Consider the following 20,921-nt stretch of genomic DNA (forward strand, 5'->3'; position numbering starts at 1 on the left):
CATATCCAGGCGTACAGCAGGAGGCTGTTAGGGTACTACGGAGAGACTATCCTGCCCAACCTGGACCTCAGCCCTCTACAGCTCTTCTTCCGAAGCTATGCCCAGGTAGGCAGCGGCCACCTCCCTCCGCAGCTCGCTCCATGTCAGATAAGTACCTTATTGGCAATGCTTGAAGAGGGGTGCCTCCCTGAAACACCTTCCCCCAAACAGCCCCAACCCTCTGCCACAGATGTCCCCGCTGTCATCTTTTCATACATGCTCCTTGGGACCATCTTTTCATATTTCTATAAATTCTTCTACCAAACTCATCACCCTCTTCAAAAACAGAAAAAAATTCTACTGCCAAATCCCTCTCTGAGATGAACCCAACTTTTTCTTCTTTCATTTCTCCTAAAAAACGAACCTTCGACAGACTGTCTATAGACCATATTCCTTGTTGGAGACCTCAACCCCCCAGGTCCTCACATGAGTACCACATGCTCCCTCAACAGACACTGTCCCCAGTTCCTCAGTATACTTAAAGACCCCTCAGGGCGCTTGGGTGGTTCAGTCAGTTGAGTGTCTGACTCTTGATTTCAGCTCTGATCATGATCCCAGGGTCATGAGATTGAGACCCAGCACAGAGCCTGCTTAAGATTCTCTCTCTCTCTCTCTCTCTCTCTCTCTCTCTCTCTCTCTCTCTCTCTCCCTCATCCTCTCTAAAAAATAAAAATAAAAAAGACTCCCTCACGGAGTTTTTACAATAAACCCCACCTCCCCACCTTTCAGTCACTTACGAATGATCTGATTACACAGCCCATGCCCTCCCTCACACACATCCTACCAGATAAATGACCTACAGGGGCATCTAGGTACCTCAGTTGGTTAAGCATCAGACTTCAGCTTAGGTCATGATCTTGCAGTTTGTGAGTTCGAGCCCCACATCGGGTTCTGCACTAGACAGTGTGGAGCCTGCTTGGGATTCTCTCTCTCCATCTCTCTCTCTGCCCCTGTCACGTTCTTTCTCTCTATCAAAATAAATAAATAAACTTATAAAACAATAAATTACATACAAATGTGTGGCCCTATCTCTGCTCTCATCTCTGTCTGCTGTCCCTAGTCACTACATTGGCACCAGGTCTGCCTCGTCCTCCTGACCCTGATGGACCCTACTATTCTGCTCTTCTCCTTACCCTGCGTGGACCTCTCTTTCTCCACAGGTGATGTGTAGGGAGCCCAGCACCTGGGAACCCCAGGATCCTCACAGCCCTCCCATGCTTCGAGTACATGGGCCTCTCAGCAACACGCAAGCCTTTGCCAGACACTTCCACTGTCCGCGTGGTGCCCTCATGAACCCCTCCAAACGCTGCCAGCTCTGGTAACCTGGCTACCACAGAGACTCCAACTTAGATGTAACAACACCTCCCTGCCCCAACCATGGACTCAGACGCTATCTCCTTTCCCTTTCCCTTCCAAAAATAAAAGCTGGCACTTGGCTTCTGACTGTCCATTAATGACTCTTTCCTAATATGTTCTATGCCTAGAAGTCAGAGAAGATAAGAGGAGAAAATGCCAAGAGAATTCTGTAGACACAAGAAAAGTGAAGAAACCAATGGGTCTAAAGGTCAGTGGGCCAAAGGTTGGGTGATTAAACAGACCAGTTAGAGACAAAAGGGCTTTGGTTAAGTCTCAGAAAGCTGTCCCCAAATGTTTTCAGGACTTTACTGCTATTACTTTTATTGTTGCTGCCTCTTTCCCCTAATGTGCTGTCCAGAGCAGACCCGGGAGAGGTGTGGGAAAGAGAAGGCTGTGGGTCTGGTGTCTCCGGACCTGGGAGAAGGTGCTCAGAGCGTGGCAAGGCGGTCAGGCTGGGGCAATGGACAGTTGAAAGGCCAGCACCAGGATCTCTCAGATGCTGCATCCTGAGGTGACGAGCCACTGGCGAGAGGCAGGAAACTGTGTGTACACCTCCCCTTGGGAGTAGTGACCTGGAGCCCGGTGGGGAAGAGGGGGTCAGTAAGCTATCATGAAGCGGAAGTAGATAGCAAGGTCCTCATCCAGGAGCCAGGCTACCACCTCAGCCTCAATGTCTCTCATAAAAAAACCATGATGCTGGCCAGATTGAAGCAGAAGGCTAGGTTAAATAGGTGGTCACGAAGGGCTGCTGTGTCTGATGTCCCGTCATCCTCTTGCTGAGCCATGTCCACAACCTGCCACATCTCCCCCACGGAGGAGGCCACAAAGTGCTCTTCAAAGTTCTCTTGATCCTGGTCTGCAACCGTGGAGAGGGGGAGGCACTGAAAGGGCCGATCCTAACCTGCCCCTGCCCCGATCCTGGCCTATACCAGAAAGGTGATGAAGTTAGAGAGTCTGAGAAGAAGTTAGGGCCTGGGGCTTTTGGCCCAATTGTGCATCCCCTTATCCTTGGCCAAGGAGGCGGTGCTCCATCTGGAGGTCTCCTCTGGTCTGTATTCAATCACAGCCCCAACTCAGGTGCGCACATACCCCATTTCTACCTCAAACGGCCTCCTCCAAAGCATTACAACACTTGGGGTTGGAGGGACCACCCCAGGGAAGGGATGGAAACTACAACCTCTTCCAAGATAAATGCACCCTTGCCCATACACACGAAAGCCACCTGTGTGGTGCTCTAGCCAGCCCGTGGTATGTCTCTGAATACGTCCCCCGCTAAGAACCCTGTTCTAAACCCTTTACCTGACTCTCTCACGCTACAATAATAAGGGACTGGGCTTCTCTCCCCACAACCCGACCTATCTCAGGTTTCACTCCAGCCTGATAGGAACTGGGGGGCTGAGTCCAAAGAGGTCTGATCCCTAGTTCCAGACACTGTTGTCCTACCTGTGGAGGGTGTTTTCTCGTTCTGACTCCTCTCGTTGGGATCCAGGCTGCCTTTCTGAAGCTTCGCTCCCTTGACCCGCAGCAGCAGCAAGATGGCGGCCAGGAATGCTGCCCTGCAGAGCTGGGAGCCCAGGGAAGTCATGGGCCTGCCCATCCACCACCTTTGGTCTTCCCTACTCCCCTATGCCCAGTCGGCTCCCCCCACCTCCCTCCCCTGTCCCTGTCCCAGCCCTTACCACTTCCCTGCACCATTTTCTTCCCTTCCCTTCCATAGGACCTCTGACGTCATGAGCTTTGTGACATCACAGCCACGGGCCTGCCCCTCATTCAGGTCACTAGAGAGTTCCCTTGCCAGGCAAGAGAGTGGTGAGTAGCCAGCAGAGGCTTCTAGGATGATCCTACTGCATCACCCTGTGGAGGGCAACAAAATGACTTCAGAGTTTGTGAAGTACTTTCACATCCATTACATCATGAGATCGATATAGCAACTGGGACTCAAAGTAGTAGTGTCATCATACCCATCATATAGATGAGGAAACTGAGGTTCACAAAAGAAATGACTCTTCTGCTTAACATCACACAGACAATAAAGGGCGGAGCAGGACTCTCAACCACCTCTTTTTGTTTTAGTGTTTATTTATTTATTTTGAGAGAGAGGGAGGGAGAGAGGATCCCGAGTAGACTCCATGCTGTCAGTGCAGAGTGTAACACAGGGCTCAAACCTCAAGATCATAACCTGAGCCAAAATTAAGAGTCAGGCACTTAACCGACTGAACCACCCAGGTGCCCCTTGACCACCTCTTTTGATTCCAAACATCACAGCTTCCTCTCTTCCATGCAGCCATTCTCTAAGGTAAGTGGCTTGTATAGAATGTGGCCCAGAGCAGATGTGGAAATATCAGATCCTCAAGTCCTGGGCTGTACCTGAAACTCAGGTCCACCAAAACAGAGGAAGGTAGAGAGGCATAGGTGTTGGGGGAGAAAAGAGTACACGGTGTGTGTGCGTGTACATGCACACACACACACACACACACACACACACACACACACACACATGAATGTGTACATAGAGAGAGACAGAGAATGGGGTACCCTGTGCCCAAGCAGAAATCATTCCCTCATTCTTCACCCTCCCCTAGACTTTCCTCTCCCTAAGCCTTTGGCCTCTTGAACTGGTAGACAAACCCCTCTTCTCTCATTTTACAGCCCCTCATACTCTCAGACACAAAGAAAAAGTTGTTAGAGGCTCATTCTTCAAACTCCTTGCTTGATGGAAGCAGAGTCTTTTTTTTTAAGTTTTATTTATTTATTTTGAGAGAGAGAGAGCATGCATATGAGCTGGGGAGGGGCAGAGAGAGACACAGAAAGAGAATGGGCAGAGAGAGAGAGAGAGAGAATCCCAAGCAGGCCTTGCGCTGTCAGCACAGAGCCCAACGCGGGCTCTTGAACTCACGAGCTGTGAGATCATGACCTGAATGGAATCAAGAGTTGGACACTCAACTGACTGAGCCACCTAGGTGCCCTGTAGTTAGAGTCTTTAAAGAAGCAGCAGCATGGCAGTGAGGCCAGGATCCCAAATAACAGATTTCCAGAAACTTGCCTCAAAGCCCCAATGCCTGCCAGGCCTGTGAAGCTGGTGAGCACAGACCTGCTGGCAGTAATGGGCGGTGGCTAATTATCTGCTTCCCAGAGCAGAGATGGCTGGGGATGGGGCAGGTGGGATTGGGGAGGTAGGATGGAGTCCTGCCCTGGTAAACCAGAAAGCAATGCAGGCCAGGAGCTACAGGGCAGGTGCTGGGGCAGGTGGGAGGAGATTGTGGGCACACTTGAGCTATCACAACCCTCTCACACCACTCGTGGAGCCCATGCATCCCACGCCTGAGTGAACCACCAAGTGCATGTGCAGGAACGTGTACCCTTTCTGGAAGACGGAATTGTAGACGTGGAGTACAGCTGGACCTCTGCTAGCAGAGTGCTCACCAGGAGGCCCCCCTGGGACAGCTGCAACCTCTTGTATACTTCCTGCCCACCCAGGCCAAGTGACTGGGGAGTGGTACACGAGGTCACTGGACGGTGGGGGAAGAAAGATTCAAGTAAGCAGGTGACCCTGTTCACCCCTACCGTGCACTCATTGACCTTCATGTCCAGGAAACAATGCTTGGGTGGAAAAAAGTCACTAATCTGGTTACTTTGGGGGAGGAGCTTCTTGGTTCCTGGCAAAAAGAGAAGCCAACCCAGGCTCAGTGTGTGTGGATGGGGAGGGCCGCTGGGGGTGGGACAGGCAGGCGTGAAAAGAACTGGGTTGTACTGACCACCGTTCCTTGCATTTCCTCACCACCTGCTGCTGGTTCCCTGTGTTGGGAGAGACAATTCGAGCAGGAATTTAATTTGTTTTAGTACAACAGCAATTTAAGAAGTCTGGAAAACAAAAAGGGTCAGTAATTCCACTATTCAGTGCTAATCACTATTAATGTTTTAAAGTGTATTCAAATCCTTTCCTTACATGGCTGTGGGTATGTGGGGTGGGAGTGTATTTCCTAAAAAGATAAAATCCAGGCATGATGCATTTCCCTCTCCCTACATCACATCCAAATAAGAGTTCTGACTGCTTTGACACCAAGAGGCTCTGGGACCTGAAAGTGTAGTGAGGGGCTCCTGGTCCCCTAGGGGCCATCAGGGACTCTCCTGACACTGAGGGAAGCTGCTACCTGGGGGGAGAGGGGTCCTAGGTGTTCTTGTCCACTGAAGGCTGAGGGAGCATGAGAAGGGATGAGGGAGAAATAAGGTGGCAGAGGGGGCTATGACAAAGGAGAAGGAATCAGGGGAGAAAGCCAGCGGAGAGCAGGCAACTCCTTAAAGATCAGGGGTACGGCTGACCCTCGAACAACACGAGGTTAGGGGCACTAACCCCCCAAGCAGTCAAAAGTCCAAGTATATATTTTTGACTCCCCCAAACCTAACTACTAATGGTCTACTGTTGACTACAAGCCTTACCCATAGCAAACTATCGACTGGCACATATTTTGTATGCTATATGTATTATATATTGTATTTTTATAACAAAGTACGCTAGAGGAAATACATTGTTAAGAAAATCATATGGAAGAGAAAATATGTTTACAGTACTGTACTGTATTTATCAAAAACTATCCTCATAGAGGTGCACTTGTGAATGGGGCACCTGGGTGGCTCAGTTGGTTGGGTGTCCGACTTCAGCTCAGGTCACGATCTCACGGTTCGTGAGTTCGAGCATCGGGCTCTGTGCTGACGGCTTAGAGCCTAGAGCCTGCTTCAAATTCTGTGTCTCTCTCTCTTCCCGCTCCTCCCCCGCTCATGCTCTGTCTCTCTCTCCTTCAAAGATAAATAAAGACATTTAAAAAAAAATTTAGAATTGGACCTGTGCAGCCAGCCTGGGCCAGTGAGAGGGTGAAGACCCAGAGGGGGGCACCTGTTGCTGAGCCCCCCTCTCTCCCCAACCCCAGCCCCAAGGACGGGGCCCTTGGTGGCAAGCCCCCCTGTACCTGCTCTGTGCGGCTCTGACTGGGCCGGCCCCTCCCCGCCCCCACCGCCTCCAGGATTAGCTTTATGGGTTGAGTATTTCTTAGGCGGGCCTCCTTCCTCTGCCAGTCCCTGCTTATCAGAGCATCTACAACCCCCACCTCAACCTTATCACTCAGTCCATCTCCTTAGACTGGAAGTCCCAAGGCTTCAGAGGCCATTACCATCCCACACAGCCCCAACCCCCAGCAAAGCAGAAAGTTGCCCTACAAGGTGACCCCCCTCCCCTTTCCCAGCTGGCATCTCCCTACCACCTGGGTGAGAGCATGGTTCCTCCTGGTCTCTGGCATCCCCTCTCCCTTTCCTTATTTGTTTTCCTTTCAATTCCCCTTCTATAAAGGTCACTTTGTCCACCCTTCAATCTTGTAGTAAAAGAAGAGGGGAGTCCCCTGCTCCTGAAGACCCCCCAAGGTCCTGTGTCCCCCCAAGTCTCTCACATCTGTACAGGCCGAAGATTCAGAAGAAAAAGCAAGTTATGGCGGACGATTTGGAGCTAAGTTTCCAACTTTAAAGCCAGTCTAGTTTTGTTACTAGCCGTGGGCCATCACCCTCCCTCCCTCTCTGTGCTCTGCCCTTCTCTTTAGAAAATTGGGAGAGCCCTCAGCCTATTCCCAGGTACCGCATCTATCTCCCAGGTGACTCGAATTCAGAAACAAGCATTTCCAATCAGAAGAGAAATAGAAACCACCCTATTAGAAAATAACACAAAAGGTGATGTGTCCTCAGTCCTGCCTCATCATTCCCAAAGAGAGTCCCCAGATTTCTCTGTCCACCACCTCGGCTCAGCTCCTGCTGTTCCAGTTCTGGGGTCTCCCCTGACTGGGGCTCCACAAAGCTGGGAAGGAAGAGAAGTTTCACTGAGGACGTGGCCTGGAAGCCTCCGGGAGGCTGGCTGCAAGGTTGAGAACAGAGACAACCACAAAGACCGCAATGCAGACAAGCAGCGCTCAGGGCTTGGAGCCCATCTGCGGAAGGAGAACCAATAGTCACTGAACTCTTACGCTCAGGCTTTACAGACACATGAGACAGTACAATTATTGGCCCCATTCTACAGTTTGGAAGACTAAGGCCTGGGAAGCTCACTTAACTGATCTGTAAGGGGCCAAGAGCCAGAGTTCAAACCAGAACCTGCCTGATTGTCAAGCTGGAGGGCCTTTACTTTTCTACTTTCCTGTATCCCAGTAAGTGCTCACCTTGCGTGTGGGGCCCACATTCTGGGCTTCATCCTTGCTCCCCCTCTGCATCCCACAGTCTCCTAGCCTTCCCCTGTCTCCCCTGCAGCCCCAGCCCACTGCTGGGAAGGAAGTTCCCTCCTCCACCTCCCCTCCCAGCTCTAGAGCAGGTTCTGTGCCCGGGGGCTCTCTAGAGAGAGCTCCTCCCCTCCAGGTAAAGCCACATTCTCCTGGCAGGGCCCCCAGTCACCTCACGGCACACACACACACTCCGCCCACAAACTGCACGCTGTATACACAAGTCACACTGGAGATATACTCACTCTCAGTCCCAACCCCAAACAGACCCCGCCTCCTCCTCTGTGGACTCCTAGACCGGCTCCTTTTACCACATTCCCTAACCTGCCAGTGCCTGAAAGAAGACGATATGGGGTCTCCTCCACCTAAGGCAGAGGGGCCCAGGGTCCAACTCCAGAAACTTCTGGCCTCCTGGCTGCTCAGAGAGCAGGACTGGGATCAGCATCTGGACGAGGCCCACATGCTGCAACAGAAGAGGTAGGCTGCCCCAGTCGTGCCACGTCCCGCCTCCCCCTGATCCCCCAACCCTCTGATCCACTCCGCTGCTGTATCTCTGCTTGCAGCGGCCCAGCATTCAGTGTCAGGTGGTCGGGTGCACCCAGCCCACTCCTTCCGAACCCCAGCTGCCTCTGTCAGTGGGCAGGAGGAGACTCGGTGTAGATTCGAAGCCAGGGACAAAGTGACACTACAGCTCCAACCTGCCTGGCTGGTGGAGGAGGGGGCTGGGGGACAGAAAGGGACGGGAACAGAAGAAGGATAGAAGAAAGCAGATTGGGGGAGGGGGAGGACAGGCAGGTGAAGGCTGGTGGGGAGCAAATTACCGGGGAAGGCACGAGATCCTGCAGGTTTTGGAAGACTTGTTGCCTGGAGAAAGAGCGAAGCATTCCCATGAGCGTGAAGGAAAATTGCTTGTGTGAAAAAGAGGAGGAGAGCTGTGTTCTGTAGAACTTCTGGAGCTGACCAGCTGATGAGGGAAACTCAGCTTATCTACCTTTTATTGAGTGTCTACTTTGTGCAGCGGAATGCTGGGTCGGGAGGATCATCGGTAGACTGAATGAGGCCTGTGCCTGCCCGGGGGATGCCTGCAGGTCAGGTGGGGCTGATGTGTTTCACGGAAAAGCAGCGGCCAGGGCGGGGACCTATATCCTGCAGGTGGGCCTCTGCCTCAGAGCATCATCTGAGAGCTGCCTGGGGATGGGGTGAGCAGACAGTAGCAGGCCTGCGGTCCAGCCAGGGCTGGCCTCGTGGGCAGGTGGCCTCTACAGTGGCACAGGATCCCATGTTGCAGAAAACCCCTGCACTTGGTTTAATGCGCTGCTGTGGTCAAGTTGAAATTCTTAATTTTCGAACAAGGAGTCCTACATTTTTCTTTCGCGCTGGGCCTCACAAACGGTACAGCTGGCTGTGGCTGCAGTCGGAGCCCTCATTTGGGAAAGGCTCTCTGCTTGCTCACCAACCCCCACCCCAGGCCCTGTGAGGGAACCTTTGGCCTCCCCACCTCCCTCGAAACTTCAGGGTGAGGCCAGGGCAGTCTTGGAGAGAGAGCTGGGTTCTGGACCTGCCCTCCGCAGAGGGCGGTGCGCTAGAGGCCCGGGTGCTGAGGCTGTGTGCGGTGCGTCCAGCACAGGGGGTGAAGCCAGGTTAGCCCTGGTTACCCTGAGCTGGGACTATTCACCCTGAGGGTCTAGGTGAGGTGGGGAGGGCGCTGGCCCTTACTCTGCTGGTCCCTCCTGAGAGTACTTTTCTAATGGGCAGACCTGAGCTCCACCTCAAGATAAAAAGCTTCTTCTTTAAATAAAAATGTTCTTCCCCCTGGCTCACAGGGCAATTGGAAGAGAGGATGGGGGACCTGGGGACACCAGGGGAAGCACTGGTCAGTCTGTTTGCCTCTCATTTCTCCCCTCGTGACCCTCCCCTGCCTTGTATTCACCCTGGGATCTGATTTGTGCCTGCAGCTTTAGCTTTTTGGTTCATCCAGGCAGGGAAGAAACAAAGATGAACTGACAAGAAGTGCCTTAGGACGGATACCTCCACAGGGCTTCTGCTCCTAGCTGCTAGGTTCCCAGAGGAGCCCAAGCTATGATCCTCCTCAGTTATGAATGGGGTAAAACACGGAAGGAATCCGTCCTCCACACCCCCCCCCCGCCCCCCCCCCCCCCACAGCGTGGATCTGACTCTGAGCAGCCCTGAGGGGTATTTGGAATTTTGGCGGCTTGTAAATCGCCTAAGTTCCAACAGCTGGTCCCTCTCTGCCTCTCTGCCCCTCTGGTCTCTCTAACTCCCTTAGCCTAAGGAGAGCTAGCTCAGCAGGCCTGGGAGCAGGGGTGAAAACATTTACTCAGCTTAGGTGGATTCAGCTAGGCCCGATGGCCTCCTGTCAGGGTCATCAGGGCCACCAGCTCTGCAGCATGGGCCCCTTCTGCCCCCACAAGTCTTCTGCCCACTGGAGCCTTGAGGCCTCCCCCCCGCCAACCACCCCCCACCAGACTTGGGCAGAGCTGGCAATGACACAACCATGGGGGAAACTCTCACCCCAGTCTGACCCTCAGCTAGAGTCCAGTTAACAACTCCTTGCAATGTGTCACTGCACACTTTGTGTGACTCGTATCTGTTCCACATAGAGAAGGTCTCTGATCCTCTCTCTGCCTTTGGCCTCTCAGTGATTCTGTCTCTACTGGACTCACGTTCATCTTCTCCCAGGATCCGAGAGTCTCCACTGCTTCAGGCAGCCAAGGAAAATGACCTGTGTGCCCTCAAGAAACTTCTGCTGGACCGAAGCTGTGATTTCCGACAGAGAGGTGGGTTGGGTGTGATGGAGCCAGGCCACCTGCCCTGCCTCGCCCCAGGACGCTGAGAATTTCTGCGAGGAAGCAGGGAGAGAGCCTTGAGCCAGAGCCCCTTCCTCAAGGTGCTCTTGGAGGTGTTTGACACTCCTCTCTTACTCCCCTCCAGGAGCCTTGGGGGAGACCGCGCTGCATATAGCGGCCCTCTATGACAATCTCGAGGCCGCCGTGGTGCTGATAGAGGCTGCCCCGGAGCTGGTCAAGGAGCCCACCTTGTGTGAGCCGTTTGTAGGTGAGGAGCCCACACAGTAGTTCAAGGTGGAGACAGGTGTGGGAGAGTCTGATGTCACCTCTTAAAACGGGTCTCCGAAGGGTGGCCTGGGAAGAGGTGCTAGAGGGTTCAGGAAGGTTGCCCTTGAGTTGGAAGGCATGCATATGTCCCAGTCTTGGCCTTTAGCATCCGTGACTTTCTTTCTTTTTTTTTTTTGAGATTCATCTCTTCATAGAGGGCTCCAAACGCAGCTGCCCTTTATTGATTGATTGATTGATTGATAATTTAAATCCAAGTTAGTTAACATATAGTGTAATAATGACTTCAGGAATAGAATTTAGTGATTCATCACTTACACGTAACACCCAATGCTCATTCCGACAAATGCCCTCCTTCATGCCCATCATCCATTTAGCCCATCCCCCCACCCAACTCCCCACCAGCAACCCTCAGTGTGTTCTCTGTATTTAAGACTTTCTTATGGTTTGTCTCCATCTCTGTTTTTATGTTATTTTTGCTTCCCATCCCTTATGTTTTGTATTTTAAATTCCACATATGAGTGAAGTCACATGATATTTGTTTTTCTCTTATTTCTCTTAGCATAATACCCTCTAGTTCCAACCATGTTGTTACAAATGGCAAGATTTATTTCTTTTTGATCACTGAATAATATTCCATTATATATATATATATATATATATATATATATATATATACACCACATCTTTTTAAAAAAAATTTTTTTAACGTTTATTTTATTTTTGAGACAGAGAGAGACAGAGCATGAACGGGGGAGGGTCAGAGAGAGGGAGACACAGAATCTGAAACAGGCTCCAGGCTCCGAGCTGTCAGCACAGAGCCCGACGCGGGGCTCGAACTCATGGACCGTGAGATCATGACCTGAGCCGAAGTCGGCCGCTTAACCGACTGAGACACCCAGGCGCCCCAGTACCACATCTTCTTTATCCATTCATCAGTCGATGGACATTTGGGTCCTTTCCATATTTTGGTTATTGTTGATAGTGCTGCTATAAACATTGGGGTACATGTGCCTCTTTGAATCAGTGCTCCTGCATCCTTTGGATAAATACCTAGTAGTGCAATTGCTGGGTCATAAGGTAGTTCTATTTTTAATTTTTTGAAGAACCTTCACACTGTTTTCCAGAGTGGCTGCACCAGTCTGCAATCCCACCAGCAGTGCAAAACGATTCCTATTTGGGGCACGTGGGTGGTTCAGTTGATTAAGTGTCCAACTTCAGCTCAGGTCATGATCTTGCGGCTGGTGAGTCCGAGTCCCATATCGGGGTCTGTGCTTACAGCTCAGAGCCAAGAGCCTGCTTCAAATTCTGTGTCTCCCTCTGTCTCTGCCCCTCTACCTCTAGTGCTCTGTCTCTCAGAAATGAATAAACATTTTAAAAAAAGGTTTCTCTTTCTCCCCATCCTTGCCAACATCTGTCATTGCCTAACTAAATTGTTAATGTTAGCCATTCTGACTGGTGTGAGGTGGTATCTCATTGTGGTTTTGATTTGTATTTCCCTGATGATGAGTGAGGTTGAGCATTTTTTCATGTGTCTGTTAGCCATCTGGATGTCTTCTTTGAAAAAGTGTCTATTCATGTCTTTTGCCCCTTTCTTCACTGGATTATTTGTTTTTTGGGTATTGATTTTGATAAGTTCTTTATAGATTTTGGATACTAACCCTTTATCTGAGATGTCATTTGCAAATATCTTCTCCCATTCTGTTGGTTACCTTTTAGTTTTGCTGATTGTTTCCTTCACTGTGCAGAAGGTTTTTATCTTGGTGAGGTCCCAATAGTTCATGTTTGCTTTTGTTTCCCTTGCTTCCCAAGACATGTCGAGTAAGAAGTTGCTGCAGCTGAGGTCAAAGAGGTTGTCGCCTGTTTTTGCCACTAGGATTTGGATGGCTTCCTGTCTTATCTTTAGGTCTTTCATCTGTTTTGAGTTTATTTTTGTGTATGGTGTAAGAAAGTGGTCAAGGTTCATTCTTCTGCATGTTGCTGTCCAGTTTTCCCAGCACCATTTGCTGAAGACACTGTCTTTTTACCATTGGATATTCTTTCCTGCTTTGTCAAAGATTAGTTGGCCATACATTTGTGGGTTCATTTCCGGGTTCTCTATTCTGTTCCATTGATCTATGTGTCTGTTCATGTACCAGTACCATACTGTCTTAATGATTATAACTTTGTAATACAGCTTGAAGTCTGGGATTGCAAGCATATGTGACTTTATTTAGCCATTCACTGTTTCCTTTCCTTTCAACTCCTCTCATGTTCCCTGTAGGACAAAACTCTGTTTCTTTCTCTTATAGCAACATTACAGTGATTCCATGTACACCCTACCCACAACAGTCAAGAGGTGGGGACAGTGAGGTGGACAGCCTATGAGACAAATTGCCCTGAGTCTCAGGCCACTGTGCTAAGCCAAGGGCAGAAATCTATGCCAGGACCTGTCAGGGACCTCCTGCCTGCCAGTGAGATGTTGTGTCCTTGGAAGAATTGGGGACAGCCCCATCACTGAGACGTCTCTCTCTCTCTGGGCCAGGTCAGACCGCCCTGCACATAGCCATCGTGAACCAGAACGTGAACTTGGTGAGAGCCCTGCTTGCCCACGGGGCCAGCGTGTCTGCGAGAGCCACAGGCATGGCATTCCGCCGCAGCCCCCGCAACCTCATCTACTTTGGTGAGAGCGGGGCCGGGGCTGGGAGGAAGGGACATGGGGAGGTGGGCAAGAGCAAAGGGAGGGCGGGCCGAGGAGGGCCGGAAGCGGCCGGGCCTTCCAGGGTTTCAGGCCAGAGCCAAGCCTCCCCCGACGCGTGCTCCACCCCTGCCTCTGCTTCTGCTGACGAGCGTCCCCGAGCCCAGAGCTGCCACGCCAGGGCAAGGAGGCAGTCCCTCGGGGACGCTGCCCATCCCCCAGCCCATCGGACCCTCAGGGCAGCGAGCCTTCTGTGTCCACAGGGGAGCACCCCTTGTCCTTTGCTGCCTGCGTGGGCAGTGAGGAGATGGTGAGGCTGCTCATTGAGCATGGAGCTGACATCCGGGCCCAGGACTCCCTGGGTAAGAGCTGGGGGCCGGGAGGGCGGGGGCCACCCCAGGTCGGGCAGGGCATCAGCGGGGACTTCAGCGCAACGGCCACGTGACGCCCGCGTCCTCCCCCAGGAAACACCGTGTTGCACATCCTCGTCCTGCAGCCCAACAAGACCTTTGCCTGCCAGATGTACAACCTGCTGCTGTCCTATGATGGGCGCAGGGACCACCTGCAGTCCCTGGACCTCGTGCCCAATCACCAGGGTCTCACCCCCTTCAAGCTGGCCGGAGTGGAGGGCAACACCGTGGTGAGGGACACTCCCCTGGCCCCATGGCGGCCTTTCAAAGACCCTTGGTGCCCAACTGCCCGGAGGGTGGGGCCCCTTCCTCCCTACTCCGGCGCTAAATGCTCAGCCTCAGGGACCCCTGGGCGGGAGGCTTTGAGAATGTCGCTTTAGGACATCTGCTCTGGGAGCCCGGCGTTCTGTTCCCTTTGCCCGTCCTCCTCTTTCAGATCCTTATAGGGTGTGTGGGAAAGAAAGACAACCAGAAAAAAGGAGGCTCACGCAACTAACTGTCCATCAGTCGCGAGGAGCGGGCCGCAGCCTTCGTCAGTGGTGGAGACCCCCCGGCCCAGCTTCTCACACTGACCCTCCGACTCACCACCGTGTCTTCTCAGATGTTCCAGCACCTGATGCAGAAGCGGAAGCACATCCAGTGGACCTACGGGCCGCTGACCTCCACTCTCTATGACCTCACCGAGATCGACTCCTGGGGGGAGGACATGTCCTTTCTAGAGCTGGTGATTTCCTCCAAGAAGCGAGAGGTATGGGTGCCACAGATGACCAGGGGCTGTCAAGTGTCTGAGTAAAGCCTGTCCGTTTGCTTACATCCTGGGCTCCAGACACTTCCCTGATTTATAATAAATGGAGATGAGAACCGAACCATGGAGCCTTTGGGAGAAAAGTCCGGTCTGACTGCGTTCTCCCTCTGCCCAGCTCCAGCCCTTTCTGCTTACCTTTCTCATACTAACCTTTTAGCTGAGGGACTCTCCAAATGGAAGCTGCTTTGTAGCATGCATTCATTCATTCATTCATTCAGCACACTGAGGACCTTCTGAGTCCCAGCTGCTGTATAAGGAACTGAGAGTACAGAAATAAATCAATCATAGTTCCTGTCTGCTTCCTCACACCCCACTCCCTGTCTTCAGGAAGTGCAATGGAGTACAATGTATGCCACCATAGGCGTCTGCACCATGCACAGTGGCAGCAACACTGAGGTCAAGTGACTTGTCCTGGATGGGCCAGGAAAGATGTCACAGAGGAAGGGCTTGAGCTGGGTCTTCTAGGGGAGCTGGAATTCACCAGGAACAGGAGGGGAAGAGAGCTCCCCAGAGAGCGGGAAACACGTGCGCCATTCTGATAGTACTGAATTGAGTGAACGGTAGGAAGGGAAAATTTGTCGAAGACTCTAGGAGCAAGGAGCAAATGCTTCGGGTCCTCGGAAACTTCCAAAATAGTGGCAAGATAGAATTTCTGTTGTTTATCTGCAACCTGACAATTTCCTAAGAACCTTTCTGCCATAAAATGCAGGCAATCGTTAGTAAGAGAGAACTTGAAAGGTCACTTTGTGTGATCTTACTCAGAGAATATTCCTGGAAACAGATAAACTTCTATCAGGATTTCTTAGGAAATAGAACGCCAATCCCGCTGTGTGAATTGTGCCTACATAAATCCTTGATGTCCGGTTTCAGTGAGCTCTCGGTGTTCTCCAGGTTTTATTCTTGTCTTAGTCAGCTACTTTTCCTTTCCTTCAAAATTCCTAGCCCTTTTTACATCTCTCATAGCCTTCCCCCCTTAGTTCCCTCGAAGCCCAGACTCCTACATTATGGCAAAAATTGAGGCTCTCTGCAAAAATCGGGTTCCTCCTACTTCCTGCCTTGAGCTGCCAAATATATCAGAAACTGCCCACCATCTCTCCTTCCCTCTGGGATCAGCAGAAAAGGTATTCTGTTGGCTAATGGTTCATTCCTACAGCTATGGTTTGACTTTTGCCTTTTCTTACTTTCTCAGATGCCTCATCCCCTCCACCCCCCACTCTCATTTGTACTTAACCCCTTGCTGTGTACTTCCATCAGACTCCAGCCCGCTGCGGAGGCTTAGATGGTTGCCTCATCCAACTTTCCGTGCCTCTACTGCTCCCCTCCAGTGCCTAAGACTTGCAGAGAAAATAGGACCACTTCCTTGCTTGAACCCCCTGTGCTCCCTACTGCATTCGGAAAGATAATTCAGACTCCCCACTGTGCTCCCAATACCTGATGGTCTGACTCTTATTTACGTCACCCCTTACAACTCCTGCCCGCCACTCTCCATGGGTCTTCTCACGTCCCCAGATGCACCTTGTTTGCAGATGACCACCTCTCTCGCCTGGCTGCCTTGGCGACTGCTGCTGCTCGTGGACTGATCTCTAACTCCCCCTTCTTTCTACTAACTACTGCTCATCCCTCAAAGCCTCATTGGGGTTCTGGCGTCTCGTGCTTACTTCTTTAACAGAATGAATGGTGATGATGCTGTTGTTGCGCTGCCCTCTGGGACCTGGCGGGAAATCCAGCACTCCTCACCGTGCCAGTCACCCCCTGCCCCCCAACCTATGCACTGCTTCCATGGTAGGCTCGCCAGATCCTGGACCAGACCCCAGTGAAAGAGCTGGTGAGCCTCAAGTGGAAGAGATACGGACAGCGGTACTTTCACATTCTGGGTGCCTTGTACATGCTCTATATGATCTGTTTCACCGCCTGCTGCATCTACCGCCCCCTCAAGTTCCGCTTGGGCAACCGCACAGATCCCCGGGACAACACAGTCCTCCAGCAGAAACTGCTGCAGGTGACTCTTCCTGGAAGGGGATGGAAGGGAGTGGGAGCGTGGGGTGCTGGTGCTGGGTGCCTGAAGGATACCTACCCAGTGCCTACCCTGAAAGGCACTACTCACTGGGCTCCAGCGGCTACAGGCTCCTGGTCATGCAGACAGAAATTCGGCATGAGATAGCCGACCAAAAAGGGAGCTTAATGAGTAAAAAACACACTTACCCAGGGACCTGTGGTTTTTCTGGCTAACCCTGAAAGAATACTTGCTGTTACGAACACCATACATTTGTGAACTTCCTTATAATTCGCAAGCCCTATTGTTCAAAAGGGAGGAAAATCATACTCCAAGTACATTTCTGAGTCCATTTCTGGTCTGTTAGGGCAACACGGACATCCCTCCTGGCCTGCCCTCTCTTCTGTGTACCGTCAACATGAGGGCATTGGCAATCCTGTGTCAGCTGTCAGACCACCTGTCAGGTCCCCTGCACAAGGTCCCTGGATTAAGTAGCAGGTTGAAGTAAATAATTTCTGAGGCTCCTTTTATGCCTGTGGGCTTGCCATTCTGTAGTGTTGTTCAGAGACCCAGGGTGGTAAGGATGGCTGGGCAGAGGTGTAGAGTAGCCGTAAGAGTCTGCTGTTGATGGGAGCAAACTCTCCCTCTCGGGTGACGGCATTAGTAGGCTCTAATGGGAGCCCCTGAGCATCTACAGTCAACGAGTGTGGCTACTTTGGGTTGGTTTACAGTTCGTGGCTAACCACAGTTTTTGTCCCGGGGACCTGAAATAGCCAAAGGTGGGTGCAGGTATGTGGGCAGAAGGCAAAAGAAGGATTTTGCCAGGCGAGTAAGAGCTAGGTGACTGGAGATTTATGTTCCATGGAGGATGGGCCAGCCACAGGTATGGCAGCCTTGGCTAGGAAGAGGGGTAGTTCGGGTCAGAAAGAGAACATAAGTTGCTTGCTTCATCTAGGAACAAAAACCCCGAGTCAAGTTAGGCCAGAGAGAGTGGGATACATAGAGAAACAACAGGGCAGAGCCTCATTAAACCGCAGAGTTGGTCACAACACTCCACCTCGCTTGCTCCTGTAACTGCCTCTCAGTATATATTCAGCGTGCTCGTGTATCCAGAGCTTGTCTCTGACAAAGGAGGGTTTGCTGCCCAGAGAGGATGATCCTGAGTGTGGAGTGGCTGCCCTGTTACAGCGGGCACCAGTGTGCTGGGGGGAGGTTGTATTCCATGCATCTCAAATTGGGCACAAAGACTGGCCCTGGTGTGGAACCCACACAGGGGGAAGTAAGGACACTGAGAAGATGGCCAAGTGAGATGGGTGGGAAACTAGAAATGGGGAAAATGCACACCCATGAATGAGCTGAGGGTGACTGGGCTTTTCCAACATTCTAGGCCCTATTTCCCAGATGTGTTGTTCTCCCAGTCCCCCTTTGTCTCAAGCTTACCTAGGGATTTTCTGGATTTAGATTGTAGATAACGTTCTGGCCTGAGAATTGGGTGATAACTGAGCAATTGAGTACTCTAAGTCTCCTCCCTATGTGCCCCTTTCTGTTTAGGACATGACTAACATGTTTTTTGACCCAGATAGTCTATATTAGGAAGATCCCCTCCCCTTGCCTCAGGACTAGGTGAAGCATAGTTTTAGCTAAGACAACCTCCCCATCCTTCTCTTTTCTTTCCTCTTTCCTTCCGTTCTTCCCTGGTACCACTTTTACCCTTTTGTCTTTCACTTAGATAATAGCTACTTTAACCCAAATAGAAGACTATTGACTTTCAAATATTCTTTTCTTGGTCATGGGAGAGAGGCTAAGGGTTACAAATGGTCTTATAAGAGGATCTGGTAGCAAAGACCACCAATGGAAGGTCCTGTTGTTTGGTGTTACCCCTTGAGCCATGTCCTGAATTTATGGAATATCTGGGTCCTCTTATTCAGTAAATAAATCAATCTGGATAATATCAGGGGCTTCTCAGCTGATCACCATAATCTGAAAGATCCTGATTTCATGATGTACTGGGCTTATTAAATAATAGGAAATTCTCTTTTTTTCCTACTTTATATTACTTGAGAGTCTTAGAGCAATGAAAATGCACCAAGTGTGTCTTGGTTTGATTTTTTAAAGTTTATTTATTTGTTTTGAGAGAGAAAGAGCATGGGAGCATGAGTGGGGGAGGGGCAGGGAGAGAAAGGGAAAGAGAGAATCCCAAGCAAGATTAAAAAAAAAATGTTTATTTATTTATTTTGAGAGAGAGAGAGAGAGTATGTGAGCTGGGGGAGGGGCAGAGAGAGAGGAGACAGAAAATCCCAAGCAGGCTCCACACTGTCAGCGCAGAGCCTGATGTGGGGCTCAAACTCACGAACCATGAGATCATGACCTGAGCCAAGGTTGTGCTTAACTGACTGAGCCAACCAGACACCCCTTAACTTGATTCATGCAATTGTTGACATGTTAGTTGGCCCATGGGGATTTATCTTAGACAAATGAATACTTTAATATCCAATTATATTAATAAATTGGACGCACAGGGCTCTCAGTCACAGAAGAATTTTCTCTGTGGATCTCATGGGATCCAGAGAAGTCACTGTGCTCCATGAGAGCTGCCCAGCCTCACCTTCTCAGGACAGTTGAAATGAATGGAAAAACTCATCTATTTATATGCAACAAAACAAACTACACAAAAGCAGACATCCACGAGGATGGAGTTAGTGTGTCTCTGTCCAGTTTTGGGGCTATCTTAAGGGGTTACTTCACTCTAAGATGCCTCATTGTTCAGCCAAAAGCTGTGCTTTTCCAGAGTTTCCTAAGCACGCTATTAATTAACTGGATTGATCTCCTACCTCCATTCAACGTCTAGTTGGTTTAGGCAGAATGACATGCATTGCAGTCCTAGTTCTCTTGGGTTTCCAGGGGAGCAGAAAGTTCAAAGTGTGGGAGGCAGGTGGCTTGGGTTTTAGTCCTGACTTTGAAACCAAATAGTTATTTGACCCTGCGCAGATCCTACCTCTTACTAGATCAGTGACTTTTCACCAAGAAGGGAAGCTGGTGAAAACACTGGTTCCTAAGCTACACCACACCTAATAAATCAGAATGTCCATTGATGTTATTTTTAAGAACTCTCTGAGTGATCGTAATATTCAGCCAGGGCTGAGAACTACTGGCTTCCATTTCGGGTATCTATTCGTCTAACTTTCCAGTCTTAAGTCAATCACTCTGGTCCTTTAGATTCCTGATGTGCTGTTTAGCAAAAGGGCATTGCTCTCTCATCAAATTTCCTTTTTGTCTCCTGAAGATTTCCTCCATCTCTCCTCTGCCTACCGAACCTAGACATTGTTATAGGTGTTAGAAATTCAACATGGTCTGAGCAGAATACACACTATCTCTCTGCCCTTTTGTAGTCTACAGACTGGTGTACGTTAATTAAAGGAATAGATATTTCATTACAATCCATCATTGTTACAATTCACAATATTTTTTCCTCTGGTAAGGAAAAGGACAGGATGCTAAGAGAGCTTACAGCAGGTGCCTGGGCATGCTGAAAAGCCAGAGAAGGTTTCCCTGAGGAAGACACCTAAGCTGAGAGAGCTGGATACCAGTTAGAGGTGAAAAGTTAGTTTTAGGCAGAAAGAATGGACACACAAAAGCCCTGAGGCAGGAAGAACTTTGCCAACATCTGAGGACTGAAAGAAGAGCTAGAACACAGGAGCCGCGGTGAGGGCCTCCGGATGAGATTGTCCACGTGGATCCTTCTCAAATCGTGAAGTGCCTTGTAGGCCATATTGAAGATTTTACTCTCTATCTCAAAGGTAATGGGAAGCTGAGAAGGATTTGAAAAAATTTTTTTGGTGTTTATTTATTTTTGATAGAGAGAACACAAGGCAGGGGAAGGAGAAGAGAGAGGAAGACACAGAACCCAAAGCAGGCTCCAGGCTCTGAGCTGTCAGCACAGAGCCTGATGTAGGGCTCAAACTCACAAACTGTGAGATCATGACCAAGCTGCAGTCAGTCACCCAACCAACTGAGCCACCTAGGTGCCCTCAGAAGGACCTTAACTAGGGGAGGGACTTGACAGGACTTCTGGTTTAGAAAAATGTCTGCGTAGGATGGAGAACAGATTTGAAGGGGCCCGGTGGATGTGGGGAGACTAGTAAAGAGGCTGTTCTAGTTCGGCAAGTGAGAGATAATGGTGGGTTGGCCTGGGGATGTGCTGGGGTTGGCATCACTACTGTACAATGGATTTGGTGCAGGGAAGAAAGGAGAAGACTGTGGCAGGAACGACTCATAGGTTTCTGTTCATTTAAAAGCAT

The 20,921-nt window shown here is 50.5% G+C and overlaps 3 protein-coding genes across 16 annotated transcripts in view; 2 read left to right on the forward strand and 1 right to left on the reverse strand.

Annotated features, from left to right (window-relative positions):
* KEL (Kell metallo-endopeptidase (Kell blood group)) overlaps window positions 1-1,475 on the forward strand; it is a 258,323-nt gene extending 256,848 nt beyond the window's left edge. For all 13 annotated transcript variants that reach the window (XM_015084715.3, XM_053217952.1, XM_053217962.1 and 10 more), the window contains 2 exons: window positions 10-105; window positions 1,200-1,475. In XM_015084715.3, coding sequence (XP_014940201.3) covers window positions 10-105; window positions 1,200-1,361 — 258 coding nt within the window. In that variant the 3' untranslated portion in view covers window positions 1,362-1,475. The remainder of the gene's footprint in view (window positions 1-9; window positions 106-1,199) is intronic.
* A 214-nt stretch (window positions 1,476-1,689) lies between these two features.
* Window positions 1,690-3,243, reverse strand: LLCFC1 (LLLL and CFNLAS motif containing 1). Its single transcript, XM_015084723.3, has 3 exons — window positions 3,075-3,243; window positions 2,839-2,959; window positions 1,690-2,251 (listed from the first exon to the last, which is right to left on the reverse strand). The coding sequence occupies exons 1-3, from the start codon at window positions 3,108-3,110 to the stop codon at window positions 2,073-2,075; spliced, it is 336 nt and encodes a 111-aa protein (XP_014940209.2). The 5' UTR covers window positions 3,111-3,243; the 3' UTR covers window positions 1,690-2,072.
* Window positions 3,244-4,364: 1,121 nt separating this feature from the next.
* The window catches only part of TRPV5 (transient receptor potential cation channel subfamily V member 5), a 32,510-nt gene continuing 15,953 nt past the window's right edge, over window positions 4,365-20,921 (forward strand). The window contains exons 1-9 of one of the 2 annotated variants that reach the window (XM_053217965.1): window positions 4,365-7,577; window positions 7,914-8,123; window positions 10,347-10,444; window positions 10,599-10,721; window positions 13,263-13,400; window positions 13,679-13,777; window positions 13,880-14,055; window positions 14,427-14,573; window positions 16,417-16,629. In XM_053217965.1, the coding sequence (XP_053073940.1) occupies window positions 7,996-8,123; window positions 10,347-10,444; window positions 10,599-10,721; window positions 13,263-13,400; window positions 13,679-13,777; window positions 13,880-14,055; window positions 14,427-14,573; window positions 16,417-16,629 (1,122 nt within the window). In that variant the 5' untranslated portion in view covers window positions 4,365-7,577; window positions 7,914-7,995. Of the gene's footprint in view, window positions 8,124-10,346; window positions 10,445-10,598; window positions 10,722-13,262; window positions 13,401-13,678; window positions 13,778-13,879; window positions 14,056-14,426; window positions 14,574-16,416; window positions 16,630-20,921 lie in introns of both variants that reach the window. The other variant, XM_053217966.1, reaches the window with a different exon arrangement.

Source organism: Acinonyx jubatus, chromosome A2 (genome assembly GCF_027475565.1).
Source record: "Acinonyx jubatus isolate Ajub_Pintada_27869175 chromosome A2, VMU_Ajub_asm_v1.0, whole genome shotgun sequence".
NCBI lineage: Eukaryota > Metazoa > Chordata > Mammalia > Carnivora > Felidae > Acinonyx > Acinonyx jubatus.

Coding starts and splice junctions, on each gene's coding strand:
- LLCFC1 (XM_015084723.3), bottom strand. CDS start 3,110: ATGGAAGGGAAGGGAAGAAAATGGTGCAGGGAAGTG. Junction 2,960..3,074: donor GAAAATGGTGCAGGGAAGTG/GTAAGGGCTGGG, acceptor CTGGGCTCCCAG/CTCTGCAGGGCAGCATTCCT. Junction 2,252..2,838: donor CGAGAAAACACCCTCCACAG/GTAGGACAACAG, acceptor CCACGGTTGCAG/ACCAGGATCAAGAGAACTTT.